This window comes from Pelodiscus sinensis, chromosome 1 (genome assembly GCF_052426305.1).
Source record: "Pelodiscus sinensis isolate ZL-2025 chromosome 1, ASM5242630v1, whole genome shotgun sequence".
Taxonomy (NCBI): Eukaryota; Metazoa; Chordata; order Testudines; family Trionychidae; genus Pelodiscus; species Pelodiscus sinensis.
In genome coordinates, this window is record NC_143052.1 from 236,165,916 (window position 1) to 236,182,870 (window position 16,955).

At 44.1% G+C, this 16,955-nt stretch overlaps 1 protein-coding gene across 4 annotated transcripts in view; it reads left to right on the plus strand.

Moving 5' to 3' along the window:
- Positions 1-7,557, plus strand: part of MAP4K4 (mitogen-activated protein kinase kinase kinase kinase 4) — a 244,029-nt gene extending 236,472 nt beyond the window's left edge. For all 4 annotated transcript variants that reach the window (XM_075917256.2, XM_075917252.2, XM_075917268.2 and 1 more), the window contains 4 exons: positions 439-588; positions 3,059-3,218; positions 3,681-3,820; positions 4,515-7,557. In XM_075917256.2, the coding sequence (XP_075773371.2) occupies positions 439-588; positions 3,059-3,218; positions 3,681-3,820; positions 4,515-4,598 (534 nt within the window). In that variant the 3' untranslated portion in view covers positions 4,599-7,557. The remainder of the gene's footprint in view (positions 1-438; positions 589-3,058; positions 3,219-3,680; positions 3,821-4,514) is intronic.
- The last annotated feature ends 9,398 nt before the right edge of the window (positions 7,558-16,955 follow it).

The window sequence follows — 16,955 nt, forward strand, 5'->3', positions numbered from 1 at the left end:
CCTATTTAGGCACAGGAGGTGATTCCTTTCCCCTTCGGGCCACAAAGAGCCCGGGCCCCACACTACACATCTGTTGCGCAGAAGATGAGATTGTCCCTTATAAACTGAAAACCTATTAAAGGAGTTTTTATTTTTGCTTTTTAGTCCAGGACAGTTGTTAAGGTTCATAATGGAATATGGCAGAATCCTGCACAGGCATGATTGTTCTGGCCTCAGTCCAGCAAAGCACACAAAAACAGGGGCTTACCCTCAGTGGAATGCCTCACATCTGTAAAGTGAGGCATGTGTTTAACCATGCTGCTGAATTGTGTGTAATGACTTTGCAGGAGCAAACTGCCTGTGTGTATGTGTGTGAAGCATGTTTTTAAGGACTCCCATCTCAGAGTTGTGTGCTAGCAGGTATATCGATCTAACTCCTTTTTAATTACTCTCTTGCAGTCATTTGGAGAATTGGTACATAAGCCATTGCTGGTGGATCTAACTGTAGAGGAAGGTCAGAGGCTGAAGGTGATCTATGGTTCCTGTGCTGGTTTCCATGCTGTTGATGTGGACTCGGGATCAGTCTATGATATTTACCTGCCAACACATGTAAGAATTGTGGCTCAGTATAGGATTTTTATTTCTTAGTCTCTCTCTCCCCCCCCCCCTTACTTCTCATTTGAAAGTTATACAGGTTTTCAAATGCTGTAGTACAATCATACCAAAAGTAGCCAAAAAGAAAAGTCATCTATTCGCTTCACTATGTTTTTCTAACTTCTGAAATTGCAATCATCACTTGCAATTTGTGAGTCAATTCAAAGATAAGAGCATCTTGGATTTAAAAAAGAAAAAAAAAATCCCTAAACCCACAAATTAAAAATCCTGAAGTCTTTTTCTTTATAAAACATTCACACTTAAAGTAAATACTAGGTACAAAACATATTTTGTTAATGCTAGTCCTACTGCATGTTCAAAATCAGTTTAACAGACATGCCCAAGGTCTTGGGAGTTGCTAGTTCAATCCTTGCAATAGGTAATGTGTCTTACAACAAGAATGAAAAGAACAAAATTTTGTTAAAACAGATGTTGTATAAAACAGAGTCTTTACCTTTCCACACTACTATACCCCTTTCAGGATACTGATTTGTCTTGTGTACCCCCAAGTTTAGCGACGAGGAGTCCTGTGGCACCTTATAGACTAACTGAAGTGTAGGAGCATAAGCTTTCGTGGGCAAAGACCCACTTCGTCAGATGCATCTGACGAAGTGGGTCTTTGCCCACGAAAGCTTATGCTCCTACACTTCAGTTAGTCTATAAGGTGCCACAGGACTCCTCGTCGCTTTTGCAGATTCAGACTAACATGGCTACCCCTCTGATACTTGACCCAAGTTTAGCCTCACTTAAAAATTACTTGCTTTCAAAATCAGGGTGCAGCTACACAGCACCCTTAGTTCAAAATAAGCTATGCAATTTGTGCTACAGCTTATTTTGAGTGTATTTCAAAATAGCTTATTTCCGTTTTAAGAGTGCAGTCTAGATGTTGCCTTAGTGCCAGCCCTATACTTTCAACTCCTCTAAACCAGTTCCATGACGCACATACTCCTTGGCTGCAGCCCCCAAATTAAAAAATGCTGATCTAGATGAGTTGATGTACCTACTAAAGGACCTCTGGGTGCCCCCAGGGGTATATGTATACCTGGTTGGAGAACCACTGGTGTAAAAGATATAAAACCATCCTATATCAGAAACTATACGTTTAAACGAAACCAAAACACTGAAACAGGTTGGCAAAGTGTAAATATGAGAGCATATTGACAAAATCTTTGGGAGGGAAGATTCTAAAATCCATTTTAAAGTGGAAAGGAGTGAAATCAGATGAACAGAAGGGGGGGGGGGTAAGTGTGTAAAACAATGACGTGATCACCACCAGGTGGGTGGAGAGATGAGGCAGAGCAGGGCAGCAGCTCCCGGAGTCCATTCTCACAGCCTAAGCAGGACAAGGCTAAAAGAGGAGACATCCATTACTGTCATTGATTATGTTTCAGGGCTGTTCTATGTGGGTGGAAAATTCTACTGTGGGCTTTGTGGTATGTGCACTCTTGAATTTCTTTGCAGGACAACCCTTAAAAAAATTAAAAATAAAGCATTTCAATACATTCCTGCCTTAAAAGGTTGGTAAGTGTTCAAGACTTTTTCAAACAGGAAGTCCTCCAAAATGCACAGTGAGAATAAAAATAAGATAAAAATAGAATATATAGCTAAAGCTATTTCATATCAATTTGGAAAAAAATGTAAACTGCATAATTCTTTTATGTATGTACTCTAGAATTATTAATCATATCCACTTCCAAATCTTTAGTAGAAACATGACTTATTTTATTTTTTATTTTCTGCCTCTAAAATTAATTGACCAGAATTATTAAAAACTAAAATTAATTATCATTTTATTGCAGTAGGCAAAGGCAATTATGGAGCAGCTGGTGCAGCGAGGAAAATTAAATTTCAGAAATGAGATAAAATGGCATCCATAATTAAACCTAAGCTAGGTAATAGCTTGAAAAATATTTTCCGTGTCTTAAAGTTCATCTGAATATATTGCCTTTATTTGCTGCTTAGAAGCTCCAGCAAAGACCAGGTCCTCCTTGTGCTAAGAGCTGCACAAACACACCATCAAAGACCATACCTGTCCCAAAGTGCTTACAATCTAATCAGAGAAATGGTGGGCATGGATGCATAAGCATAGAGAGCTGACGCAGGATGTGAACAGCTGAACTGGGAATATGACCTGAGTCCCAGTCCAGTGTTCTACACCCAGACTCGCATTGCCATCTTACTGTGTAGCTAAGTCAGTCCTGAAAATCATACAGTACATACAGGTCATACAATACAACTGGAGGTGACAGTTTGGTGGGACTTAGCTATTGATATCTGTCTCCCAAGGCCCCTTATCTCACTGTGGCCCCGATGACATCTGTTTTCTTCCTTTTTACAATCTGCTTTAAACAAAAGGTATCCTGCCCTGTATACTGGAGCAGATTATGTGAGAAATAGTATCTTTGCTTTTGTTTTGCTTCTGTAGATCCAAAGCAGCATCCAACCACATGCAATCATTATTCTCCCAAACACGGATGGGATGGAGCTGCTGGTTTGCTATGAGGATGAAGGAGTTTATGTAAATACCTATGGGAGGATCACCAAAGATGTGGTTCTGCAGTGGGGAGAGATGCCCACATCAGTTGGTATGTATCCTGTGAGAATGGCATTCACCTGGTAGTTTTTATCTACTCTCTTTTAGAATGAAATCCAAAACATTTGATTGGAGTACTGGGATAGACAAAAGAACTTATTGTGCCGTTGCTTCCTAGCAGCCTGCTGAAAATAGATGTATTTTGCTAGGCAACCACTAAATTGCTAACCTGTATTTGTAACAGGATTTGAGCTGGTATTATTTTGGGAGATTTCTTAATTGATAATAAACTTATATGCAATCTGATAGTCTTATTGTGATCTTAGGCAGTCAAGTATTTTATATTAAAATATTTTTAAATTGGGAGGCATTTTAATGAGACAATGTCCTCACATCATCAAAAATAAAAAGGTACGGTATTTTGCTTTCCAGGCCAGCTTTAAGGTAAAAAGATTTTTCAGTTATTGAATGTCACACTTCAATGTATGATGGCTTTTTTTGTTTGTTTTTAAAGCATACATTCGATCCAATCAGATTATGGGCTGGGGAGAAAAGGCTATCGAGATAAGATCAGTGGAAACTGGGCATTTGGACGGTGTGTTCATGCACAAAAGGGCACAGAGACTCAAGTTCTTATGTGAGCGTAATGACAAGGTAGGGGGTTATTTTTGCTTAAAAATTCTTACATTAACACCATGTACTTTAATTGGATTATAAATATTTTGAACATTGAAGTTTAATGTAAATTTCTGCTTTCTTTCTTACTCATCAGATTTTAGTGAGCAATAGGGATGTGAAGGACTAGTCGACTATCTGATTAGCAAATGCTTATTAGATAGTTGACAGGTTAGTCAACTAGTCACTCCCCTCCCCCTGAACCTCCACACTGTCTCTGTCAGAAAGAGGAAGCAAGGGGTGGGGAAAGGAGGAAGTATTTCAAAGCAGCAGCACCATGTGGAGCCTGGGGTCAGCTGGGGACTCCTCTGCTGACCCCAGGCTCCATACAGCACAGCCACTTTGAAATGCCACAAGGAGCCTGGCATCAGGCTCCCTGTGGTATTTCAAAGTGGCAGCACCATACGGAGCCTGAGGTCAGTGAGGGACTTCCCTGCTGACCCCATGCTCCACGTGGTGCTTTCGCCTTTAAAGTGTGGTAACAGCCCTGGGACTAGCCCTAGGGCTGTTGCTATACTTCAAAGGCGGAGGCACTCTATCAACTAATCAAATAGTCAATTCAAAATGCATTGACTATTCGATTAGTCAATTAGTGGATATTTAACATCCCTAGTAAGGAAAGGTAATCTGAACACCTGGCTACCATTGTAAATGGTTTTCTCTTTCTTCACAGGTTTTCTTTGCCTCTGTACGGTCTGGTGGAAGCAGTCAAGTTTATTTCATGACCCTAGGCAGGACTTCTCTTCTGAGTTGGTAGAAACGGTGTGATTTGACAAGGGATTGCTGACATCCAGAGTCTTCGAGATTCTCATGACTTGGAATTATTAGTAACTGGAGTACAGACCTGCACTGATGCAAGCACTCCATGTGAATGTGTGTGCAGACATCACTAGTGTTGGGTTTCTTTCTGTTTTTTTAAACTGAGGCTGCAGTGCAGCTGGTGCTGTAAAGATATTACCATCAGGTGCTATAAGTCTTTGAAATTTGGGATCACACTAGAAAGCAACAGGTCTCCCCCCCACACACGCTCCTGTCAGCTCCAGAATTTCTAGGCTTTGAATGGCTCACTTTGTTAGTGTGAAAAGAGAAAGGGTTATCATGAATATGCTGTTGATTTGACACAAGGCAGGCAAGAGAAGGTGACAAGTGGTGGTGAGAGCGTCAGTCTTGCTGAAGCAGAGGGCAGATTTAATCTAGTAATGTTAACAATGTATTTAATTGACATTTCTTTTTTGTAATGTGACAATATGTGGACAAAGAGGAAGGTGCAGGTTTTCAGAAGTTAATATTTATAAAATGTGAATGACACAGTGACTAGGATAACTTCTTTTGTGGGGATGGGGGGAGGGGCGGAATTCTTGTTTTTTTGTTTGGTTTTTGTTTTGGCCCTGGCCAAGAGCTTTGTCATTTTTCTGTGTACCGGGTTTTGCCTGACACATGTGCAGATGATAAAATGTTTGTTCATTTTCTATAATGATTCTGTGTTAGGACAGAACTTGGGTTGTCTCACAGTATTAGCACTGCCTCAGTTTAAGGTTTAATTTTTGTTTAAACCTAGAAGTGCAACAACAGTTTTACCACAGTCTGCACTTGCAGAATTAAAAAAAAAATTCCAAACTACATATGTTTATTTTTTGTGCCTACCTCATTGTTTTTAATGCATAAAAGAGGTGGTTTAGTTTATACATTTTTAGAGGAAAAACCATGAATATCTAATTTAATCTTAATACCAAAACTACCAGATGAAAGGTTTGACTGTTATTCTGTAGCAAGTTTCAGCAGAAGAGGGGAGTAATCCAATGAGATGGTTAAAATAGCCTTATGGCAGTGAGACACTGACTAATGTAATTGCTAACTTTGAAAATTGGGCTCTTTTTTTTTTAAACCAATTTAATCAGTAATGGAAGAGGGTGAATTTGGAGGTTTCACTCTTCTAACACGTGGGTTTTAGTAACAAGCAGGTAACAATAACTAGTCTAGTTCTATAAACCATTAAATGTTGTAGGAAACATTTTGGGGAGGTGATGTTTTTCTTTTCTAAGAATGCAATGCACTAAAACTATTTTAAGAATGTAGTTAATACTGCTTATTCGTAAAACAGCATATACTTGTGTTTAGACGTAAGATCCCAACTCTGCCCTCCCCACCCTTTTTTAAAAAAAAAAGTCAGTTTTATTTTATGAATAAGTTTCTGACATTTGTAATAAATGTCTCAAGAGTAATAATTTGTTTAATGGCTACACGTTCATTACTTGAGAATTCTTGAGTATATAATCTGTTGGTGATGTAATAATGCACAGTGTCATGATTCAACCATTTTTATTTTATTTTTTGTTTTTGGTGGGGTACTTTGTTGACAGCTGCCTTAAGCTGTTCATTCAGTGAACAGGCTCTCAGTGTTTCACTGGCTTTATCTTCTGCTGTGCTTACCTTACTTTCATGGCATGACAGGTAGGGCTTTTTAAACATTCTTTAATCAAACGGCTTGATTGTTCAAGTGACTGGTCATTTGATTGCTTTAACAGCACCAACTAGGCAAGTGCTTTGCTCCACAAACCCTTCTTTTGGCATCAGTCCTGACTGCTGTACATTCTTCTAATCTGATCAGCGTTTTTGCTGAACATTTTCCTTTGAGTATCCAAAACAGTTTGAAAGGGGAGCTGGTGTACACTTCACCCACACACATATCAAGAAAGCCTTACATTTCCTGGCAGAGTACTTAGAAATATTTTTTTAAATCATTTGACTTTTGGATAGCACTGAAGGTCAAGGGTGGGGACAGGTTTTTTCAGTCTCTGTTACAATCAGCCAGAAGAGCTATCAATTTTCTGTTCTATAATGAACTAAGGGGACTCAGAAGCCCAACATAATCACAGACATAGATGTAATAACAAGATGGCCCTGTAGCATCGTTAACCAACACTGATCAATTCTACATGGTTTTAATTCTTACAGCACTGTGTGGTTAAAAATGGATTTGGTTCTTCTCCCCAGCTCACACACTACCTTGGAAATCAGTACAATTCCTGTAGATAAGAATGTTCCAGGGATTCCCTAGGTTAAAGATATGTGGTGTTAACGTTCTGATACTTGTAGGGGGAAACTCATTCACTGGAGCTGCTGGATGGCGGCACCTGCCTGCACAGTAGTGCCAAGGTAGCCAAACGACAAGTAAAAACAGTGTTACAGAACCACTACATATAGAACGTTGGACTCTGTCAACAGTGCTTTTGTAAGAGCAGGGGAAAAAAAGCTCCTAGGTTTAGTTTTAAGCTTTAATAAATAATAACTTTCTGTATCTTTAAGTCAAAGTAACCCTAACTGTATGACTGCAGTGTTTTATTTTTATCTTATGCACCTGTTATGTTGGAGAAAATGTTTACAAAAATGGTTTTGTTACACTAATGTGCATCACATATTTATGGTTTATTTGAAAGTGATTTTTGTGGGTTTTTTTAGTTTTTCATAGTAGTAGTAATACACTTTTTGTGACTTATAACCCCAAATTCTGCTGATTATAAAGATGCTAAACAATAATACAAATGACAAACTGCATTAAAATTACTAATTCTAGAGCTGCAAAGCAGACTGGTGACAAGTAAACACTCAGCCTTTTTTTGTTTGCAGTGCTATCTAACTTGTCTTCTGTGTATTATGGATATTACTGTTTTTCCCCCCATTTTTCCTTAAATAAAGTCAAAATGACACCTACTGTATGTGGAAAGTATTTTAAAATCTCTTTTTTTTGGAGGGCGGTATTACTATGGAAGTATGGCAAAATGAAATTTAGGGACAATCTCAACAGGTGTAAATGACGTAGTTCCATTGAATGCCGGGTCTGCCCAAATGTACGTCAAAGGAGTAGTGTACAAAATTGGCACAGAACTCCCACTTGTATAGTCTGTTCCTGGCTGCATCCTGTGCATGCATTCCACCATCCGCTGTTTTCTTTCTGTGGTGAGTATTGTTCAAAGTGTATATGCTTGTGTCCTACTTAAGGACACAAAAATGATTCTGAGAGATATAAAACTCCCTTTCTGGACTTCCTGCAAATCCTCGTAAGAACTTTCCCTGATGTTCATGTAGAAATCAACTGATTCTAAAAGATAAAAGGAAAGAGAGCGAAATGGAATGCTAAAATGTTAAATACGTAATTGTAGAGTCACATTTATAGTGAATCTTAACAGATATTTGCATTCAGACTATGAGGAGAATAAATTCTTTTAGGACATAAAGAATCAGGTATGGATAATTAAGCTATATTAAGCATTGCTGTATTATAATTGCTGATATATTTTACTCTTTCCTGATTGTTTTAAGATATAACAATAGTGGTTTATCAACAGGAGACCTTTGTGATTCTCAGAATCGCTATTCACGATTTTGCGTATTTACAGGTCTCTCAGTACGTTCCTCTTATTGCAGTGCATCCCCCAGCGTGGGGGACGGGGATGCAGCCTTGTGGGGAACCGTTACCAGAGGGTAGCAGTGGTCAGGCTTTCATCACGGGGAGCTCACCACTGGAGCCTAGGAGCCACTGTCACCAGTATTTGCAGACTTTGCCATTCATAGTGGTGCCATAGTGGTGCCAGAAATGTATCTTCATGAATAGCAAGGGTTTATTGTATTGGATAAAACAACATAATGATATAGCACTTACAGAGTACTTTGCAAGATCTCCGTGAGAGTGATTCCCATTCTACAGAGGTAGAAACTGCACAGAGTTTTGAAGTGACTTGTCCAAGATGATCTTGGCATATGCCCAATGATTGATTCCTTGGGGCACATGACCAGGGTTCATCACCATATTTGGTCCACTGGTTGGATCATTAGCTTGCCTGGGCCAATGACTAGTAGGAAGTGGGAAGTGAATGCTAATCTCTGACACACACGCTCTTGTCCGAGATCACACACAGTTGATCACTGACACATGATTGAAACCCCAATTCCACAGCATACTTAAGACCATGTCTAACTTCAGTGAGATGAGCAGAACCATTTACTTCAATAGGGTTACTTTCACAGAATCATGGAACTGGAAGGAACCTTGTAACGTCATCAGCTCCAGTCCCCTGCACTCATGACAGGACCAGTGCTTGAACTTAGCCTCTTGCTCACAAACCTTGCTGAACTGGGGCCTTATTCATTATATACCAAGTGCTAGTTAAGGCAGGAGACCAGATTCTCTATGCTTTGCATACGTTCAATAGTGCCAAGAGGGTATAAAATACTATTTTTTTTGTCATTTCGAAGCAATTTACTTCCTCTTTTCCCAGGTGTAAGTGCCCATATTAGGTGCAAAGCAGTGGAAAAATTAGGCCTTGCATGGGCAGTGGCTAAAGCAAAGGACTGGGGAAACTAGAATCTAGTCCCTGTATTGGCCCTGACTTAATGGCCAATGGACTATAATACAGTAATTTCTGCTTATTTACAGCTCCTCAGTTGCCTGTAAAAAGTTGCCTTTTTTCCAGCAGTTGCCAAGAAGTGGAAGATAGGTTTGTGGGGCTGCATCCAGAGAAGGAGGCACTGGGATGTGACTTCTCAGGATTCAGCCCTGCAAACATGTTTGTGGGAAGACCAGAAAAAGGGAGGAGTATCATGCAGCTTCACAGGGCCTGGCACCCACCTTTCCTACTGCTGTCATGCCTACACCCTCTCTCTCCGTTCAGGCTGCAGAACAGGACTCTGGCAAGTGCTCCCCTATTTGGTGGGCACGTGGGCCCCTCAGTTCTTACTTTCTGTGTGAACCCTGGATGCAGCTGGCAGGAAGCTCAAGAACATGCCAGCACTTGCCTGAGATAGGTATGTGGGACTGCAGCTCAGGGAAGCTTGTCCTAGGGCTTCCTTTCCTGGATTTAGCCTTGCAAATCTGCATATGGGCTGGCCCTTTCTTCCAAAAAAAATTCTCAATAAGTGGCGTGCTGGTGCCAGTGTCTGACATTAAAGGCAATTATACAATTGGTTCCCAGCAAAATATTCCCATTAACCAGAAGTTGTTCATATCTGTATTGCTATGAAGCAGCGTCCATTGTATAAATATTTAGTGCCTCAATACATTTATAAAGATCATATATGTTTTGGTGCAGGGGCCATTTATTATGTTTGCACTCTATCTAGCACAGTGGTTCTCGATCAGGAATACGTGTACCTCTGAGGATATGCAGAGGTCTTCCGGGGGGGGGGGGGGGCTACAGAAAAGGAACTAGTGAAGTCAATACATACTAAAATGTCATATGGCTTGTTTCTATTGTTCTAGATACTGTACACTGAAATGTAAGTACAGTATTTATATTCCAATTATTAATTTTACAGTTGTATGGCAAAAACAAGAGAGGGAGTAAATGGAGGGGAAATCCTGCTCAGGTCCTTCTTGGCTGAAGCATGCTCAGTGACTGATGTAAGGTACAGACACATGTTGATAGGTGCACAGGAGGTGGGTGGGGATGAAACATAGTACAGAAGTTGTCTCTGCGGAATTTAGCTGCAAATACTAACTGAGCATGTGCGACTGGCGATTTTTCATCCTTATAACCTGGCTAAATTCGTAGGAAAGAACATCTTCATCTTCAGTAGGAAGACCTACCTTTTCCCTCGAGAGATAGCTCTATGTTTGTGAGAGAAAAGTCTCTGAATCTCCTTGCCAACATCCTGTTGTCTAGGATTGTGGGGAAAGGTCAGTCCCGGAAGGGAAGTCCCTAATAGTAGCAAATTGTCATTTGCTTTCCCCCCCCCAAGAAAAAAAGCAGTGTAAGTGGTGAAGGATGATATTGCCACATTGGACACATAATGTGCTCTTTGTCCTGACTGCAACAGGAGCCCCTTTATGTCATCAGCGTTGTGGGCTGTACCTTGTAGAATGTCTCTCTACTGGGGATTTTTCCATTAGTGTGTAGCTACTAATATCTTAGGTGCTATAAGCACTGTATTGTACAGGCATAGCAGTTCTACACTGCAGTTTATACAAATATCCCCAATAGGGAGTGATCCTTAGTTTCAGCATGAAACCAATGTTGACCAATCTGTCAACGCATGCCAATAACATTTTAGTTGCTTGAATATGTGTAATACTGCCAACGATGAGAATGTGAACAGTTTTCATTGAAAGCCTGTTTTCTAATACATTGAATTGATTGCAAACCAATTTTTACACTGAACAACCAGTTCTAATTTCATTAACAAATCCACATGTTCTGGCAATTTCAGTCCTGACTAATGTAATGTTGTAAGAGAGTTGTGAGTGACTAATTCTGAGCTCAGCTGGCCGTGCTGACTCTTAGCCCTCATCACTGCATGCTTAACGTTCCTTTCGGATTGAAATATTTTTAAGCAAGCACATGTTGCAAGGTCTAATCACACTACAAAGAAACTGATGAGGAGGTGGCAAACAATGAATATCTAGCTTCCAACAAGGTCCTTATTTGTCTAACCTCTGTCAGCAGGCTGTGCTGTCTTAGCATGCAGAGCAAAAGCCTGTATGAATTTTGTGCAAGAAATTATTACAAGCTGTAAGTGGCTTTCTCACAACTGTGGGTCTTGCAGGGCAGCAAGACCAAATTCTTGCCATCATCCAAGCCACCGTAATGTTAAAAAAGTGCAGTTCTTTGCAAAATCTACACAGTTAAGTGACACTAATGTTGAGAATGTAAATGCTGGTCATCAGGACATTTACTTATGGCTCTCACAGTGTGACTGTGTTTAGACTGAATGCTTTAGTATGGTGGATTCCTGACTCTGGTCCATGAAGCTATTAGTGGTTCATGCCACCTATGGAGATGAAGGCCTTTTTGTGAAACTTGGGGGGGGGGGGGTGTATGTGTCTAGGACAGTGTTTCTTAAACTTTTTAAGACCGAGGCACACCAAACAGGATTTTTTGTTGGTGGGGAAAAGGGTCGGGGAGAAAGTTATTGGGGGGGAAGGGGGGGGGGGGAAAGTTGTTGAGCAAAACAACAAGGTTGCCTTCCCTTTAAGGGTGGCCATTTTGAATTTTGTTGTTCTCCGAGGCACACTTCCGACTGCCTCATGGCATACCAGTGTGCCATGGAACACAGTTTAAGAAACACTGGTCTAAGAAGACTTGGCAGATGATTGAGATTCCATTCTAGATGGGAGGGAGGCAGGGATAGTAACAGTGAGGGAGACAGCACTTATGGAAACAAGTAGCTGTGGCACTTTCAAGACTAAAAAATAGATAGTATCCTGAATGTTCCTGGGCAAAACCCACTGCTTCAGTTATGGAAGGAGAGACACAGGAGCTGTGATTACTTGGCTTCCATACTTCTCCTTACAAGGATTACATCTCCTAAAAGTTCTACGAGTTTTCTCCTTTTAAGTTCCTTCAGAAAAGGCTTCTGAAAAAATGGATTTCTCTTTCATAGCCAGTGAAGCGTGTCACTAGAATACCCAGTCAATGCAAATGAACCACATTCATGTCAGATGATGGCTGAGATTTTAAACGTATATTGTCAGTACTCAGTTTTTCTTCAAGTGCTTGCTTATGTCTCATTTCACATCAGATGTGTGTGCTTGCTACATGCACCGGTGCCGGAAGTTTTTTCCCCTCAGCGGTATCCCTAGAGGACCAGCTCTTGTGCCCTCTGGAGTGGCACCCGTATGGCAAAGTATAAGGGGCAGCGCTGGCTCCTCCTACACTCAGTTCTTTTTTGCCACCAGTGATGGTCAGTGGCTTCATGTGCTCTGTGGGTATGTGGGGCGGGGGAGAGGGGAGGAGTCTCCGTGAGCTGCTCCTGCCTGCAAGCACCACTCCTGAACTGTGGCCTATGGGAGCTGAAGGGCTGGTGCCAGCAGAAAGGATCAGCGTGTGTCCCCTGCCACAGGGACACATTGGCCACTTTCAGGAGTGGCCTGCCCTAGCCTCACTGTGCCTCCCACCAGGCACCACTTGTGGTAAGTGCTGCCCAGGGGGAGGCTACATACGAATCCTCTTGCACCCCAAGCCCCAGTTCTGAGCCCCCTCCCAGAGCCAGCATCCCATACCTCCAGCATGTTCACCCCCTCCTGCACTCCAAGCCTCTGCCCTGATCCCGATCGCCTTAGCACCAGCGCTGCATATCCCCTCCTGCCCCCAACCCGCTTCCCTGACCTCTCAGAGAGCCAGCACCCCAAACCCCTTCCTGCACCTGAAGCCCTAGCCCAGAGCCCCCCTCCCAGAGTATGCACCATACATCTTCCTGTACCTCGAGCACCTGCCCCAGCCCTGACCCCTCTCGCTGAGCCAGGACTCCAGGCCCTCCTTGCACCCTGCCCCTCCCCCCCGGTAACCTGACCCTCTGCCCCAGCCCCGTGAAAGTGAGTGATGGAGGGAGAGGAGATGGAGTGAGCAGGGCCAGGCTTGGGAGAAGGAATGGAGCCTCAGGGAAAGGGCAGGGTAAATCTTGAGTTGCCCTTAAATTCAGAAACTGTTCTTGGGCATGAAAAGGTTGGAAACCACTGGTCTGTATCATCAGCACCGAAACCTGCCCTATGGCTCCAGACACAGTGGATTCCCCCAGCCTGCCCGCTCATACTCGGGAGCCTCAGACAGGCCAGTGACCTTGACATCCCAACCTGCTCTGGTACTCATGGCTTCAGGGGAAAAGACCCCACAAGTCCAGGTGGATCCTGCTGGACCACCCATGAGTGCTATGGAACCCGCAGGGCTGGCCTTTTCCGTATCGTTCCTTCATGAGGCCCCTTCACCACAGAGGTGATCCTAATGTACACTGGAAGCTATTAAAGGGGGGGGGCTCCCAACCTAGGCTTGCAGGCAGAGGAGTTGGAAGAGCAGTTGGACTCCCTGTGCGATATCCTTTTCTCCACAGCCCTTGCTAGGGTAGCATTATCCCTTCAGAAAGGGGTTGTAAACTAGTCCATCACAGTGAGTCAACAACACGGCCGATGGCCCTCTATTTCGTTCGCTTGCGTATTCACCCGAGCTGGATCCGTCGGTCAGCGGAGTAGGGGGGTTCGGGTCCGCCCCCTCTCCGAACCCCGGCCCAGGGCCCTAAAGGCAGGGACCCAAGGTCCCTCCCTAGCAGATGGGGGAAGTGCCCCAAAACACACCCGCTCATGGGCTCCACGACCCTGCCCTGGGCTGCTTCCTACTCCACCAGGCCTCCCGGCCCGCCTCACCCGCGTTATCCAGTCTCACCTCTCCCTTCTCTTTCCTCCCTGCTGCTCCGTTCACCTCCTCCCCCTTTGCAGTGCCGGCCCCAGGTTTAAATCCCCCGCCGGCTCCGCTCCCCCTGTCCGTCACTTCCTCCGCGACGCCCCTCAGCCTTCCTTCCCCCGTGACCTCATCAGCCCGCGCCTCTCTGGCCCCTCCCTCCTGGGCCTTGTCTGTCGGCGCCCTTTGCCTCCCGGAGCTCCCCACGCCGGGTCCTGGTGCGTCCGCACAGCCCGACGTGCTGGGCCTGTCCGGGCTCCCTGCCCCCCGGTGTGTCCGCCCGGCGTCCCCCCGAGCGCCCTGAGTGCGGGGCGGGAGCGCCCCGTCACACCACTCCCCATTCATTTCGTCCCTTATACTCTCCCCCTCCCCTGCGTCTACCTCGGACATCCTCGATAGGCAGTCCGCATTTTGATGGGCGATCCCCGGCCGGTGCACAATTTTGAACCTGTATGGCTGCAGACTCAGGTACCACCGAAGTATTCTTGGGTTGGTATCCTTCATGGTGTTGAGCCACTTCAGGGGGGGCGTGGTCGGTTACCAGGGTAAAGCAGGCCCCTGCAAGAAAATATCGTAGAGCATCTACCGCCCACTTAATGGCTAACGCTTCCTTTTCGATAGTGGCGTATCCCCTTTCTCTATCAAACAGCTTCCGACTTAGGTATAGGATCATGTGCTCGGCCCCCTCCCCCCCCCCCCGTCTCCTGCGTCAACACGGCCCCTAACCCTGTTTCCGACGCATCGGTCTGGAGGGTAAAGGGTTTTGAAAAGTCGGGTTGGGCTAGTACCGGTGCCTGAGTTAGTCTCTCCTTTAAAGCTTGAAAGGCCTTCTGACACTGCTCAGTCCATTGGACTCTCTGCGGCTTCCCCTTGTGGGTCAAGTCCGTCAGCGGGGCAGCTAATGATGCAAAGTGGGCCACGAACCGGCGATAATACCCCACCAACCCCAGGAACTGCCTTACTTGTCTTTTTATGGTGGGGGTAGGGTAGTCCTGAACCGCTTGAATTTTGTCCACGAGGGGCCTCACCGTCCCCTGACCTACCGTGTACCCCAGATAAGTCACCTCCTTCTTTCCAAACTGGCATTTTTTGGGGTTGGCCGTGAGGCCGGCTTGTCTCAAGGCCTCCAAGACTGCCGCAACGTGTTCTAGGTGGTGCTCCCAGGTCTCACTGAACACTATAATGTCATCGATATACGAGGCCGCGTAGGGCTGGTGTTCTCTCAGGACCCGGTTCATGAGGCGTTGGAACGTTGCGGCTGCCCCATGTAGGCCGAATGGCATGGTCCGGAATTGGTAAAGGCCGAAGGGGGTCGAGAAGGCCGTCTTCTCCCGGGCCGCTGGCGCCAGCGGGATCTGCCAGTAGCCCTTCGTTAAGTCGATCGTGGAGAGGTACCGGGCCTTCCCCAGCTGGCCCAACAGCTCATCAATGCGTGGCATAGGGTATGCGTCAAACTGGGAAATCGCATTAACCTTACGGAAGTCAATACAAAACCGGAGGGCCCCATCTGCTTTGGGAACCAGAACAATTGAGCTCCGCCACCCGCTGTGCGATTCTTCGATTACCCCCCAGTTCAGCATGTCCCCCAGTTCCTTCTTTACGATGTCCCACATCTTACGGGGGAGGGGTCTCACCTGATCCAATACCCGCTTCCCTGGCTCGGTGACGATCTCATGCTGGGCCAGATGCGTCCGTCCCGGTCTGCTCGTCAGCACCTTCCGATGCCTCTCCAGTAGGCTCCGGAGTTCCTGCTGTTGTTGCACCATGAGTTCGGCCCCGAGCGTGGCTTCTTTGACCGTCACCTCCGGGTCTCCCCACGGTCCGAATTCCACATCCTTCGTCTGTGTTTCTATCAGAAAGGGAAGCCACCTCAAACCATCCTATGGATGGCACAGCTCTGATAATACCGGTGTGTTTAGTTGATTCTTTAATATTTTACAAGTGCATGTTTGTGTTACTCAAAAATAACATGAATTTATATTTGAATAACTCAGCCTAGTCACACTTGGTATCTTTAGTTCTGTGATTGCTGTATTGGAATGTAATTACAGCTACTTATCTCTAGTTCACGGCTGTTTTTCTTTTTCTTATATCTTAGAAACAATTTAAATTCCCTAAGTGGTGAGATCTGTGCCTTTTATAAATCCCAGCGGGGAACTTATGCTATTTTGGTGAAGAGAAGCCTATGTAAATTTTTTAAACATCACTTCTAGAGGTGGGCTTGAACTGCAAACTTGAAGTCTGTGTTGGGAAAGGATTAGCTTTGAATGCTCTGCTCTCAGGTTTCACTTTGGCTCCAGCACGTACCAAGCTATGTAATTCCGTTACAAGTATCAATTCCAGCACCTCCTAAGTCTTGTGGTGTGTTCAGGCCTGGTATTTTGGGGTGGGATAGAGCAGAACGGAACAGACTCATGCCTATACTTATTTTTTTCTAATAGTTATACAGTTGATGCATTAAAGATTGTGCTGTTGTATCAATTCACAAATTGTGTTTTGCTGATAGCATGAGACTTGACGAAAATAATGAATTTATTTGGATTGATTGCAATGAGCTGCTTTGTGAGCTGAATTATTTTCATTTCAGGATGTTTTTGAGACATTTCAAAAAATTGTGGCATCACAGAAGGGAAAGTAACTGATGTGGGAGCCCGGGGAGAGGAAGCCTGAGGATGCTTCTAAAAATAGAGCTAACTAGCCAAATAACATCATTAGCAGCATTTTGCATAAACAGATGGGTACCAGCTGTTGTCCTGCTGAGATACAATGCTACACTGTATAATCCAAGGAAAGTGGGATGCACTTTAGCTCATCAGTGATACACTTGTAGAATGAAGGTTAATGTACAAAACACCACAAAACCAGAATGTTTTTTTTTCAAAATAAATATGGAATTTGATAGAAAATGACAATTTTTCCAGAGTACAAAAACAGAAACATTACCATGAGTG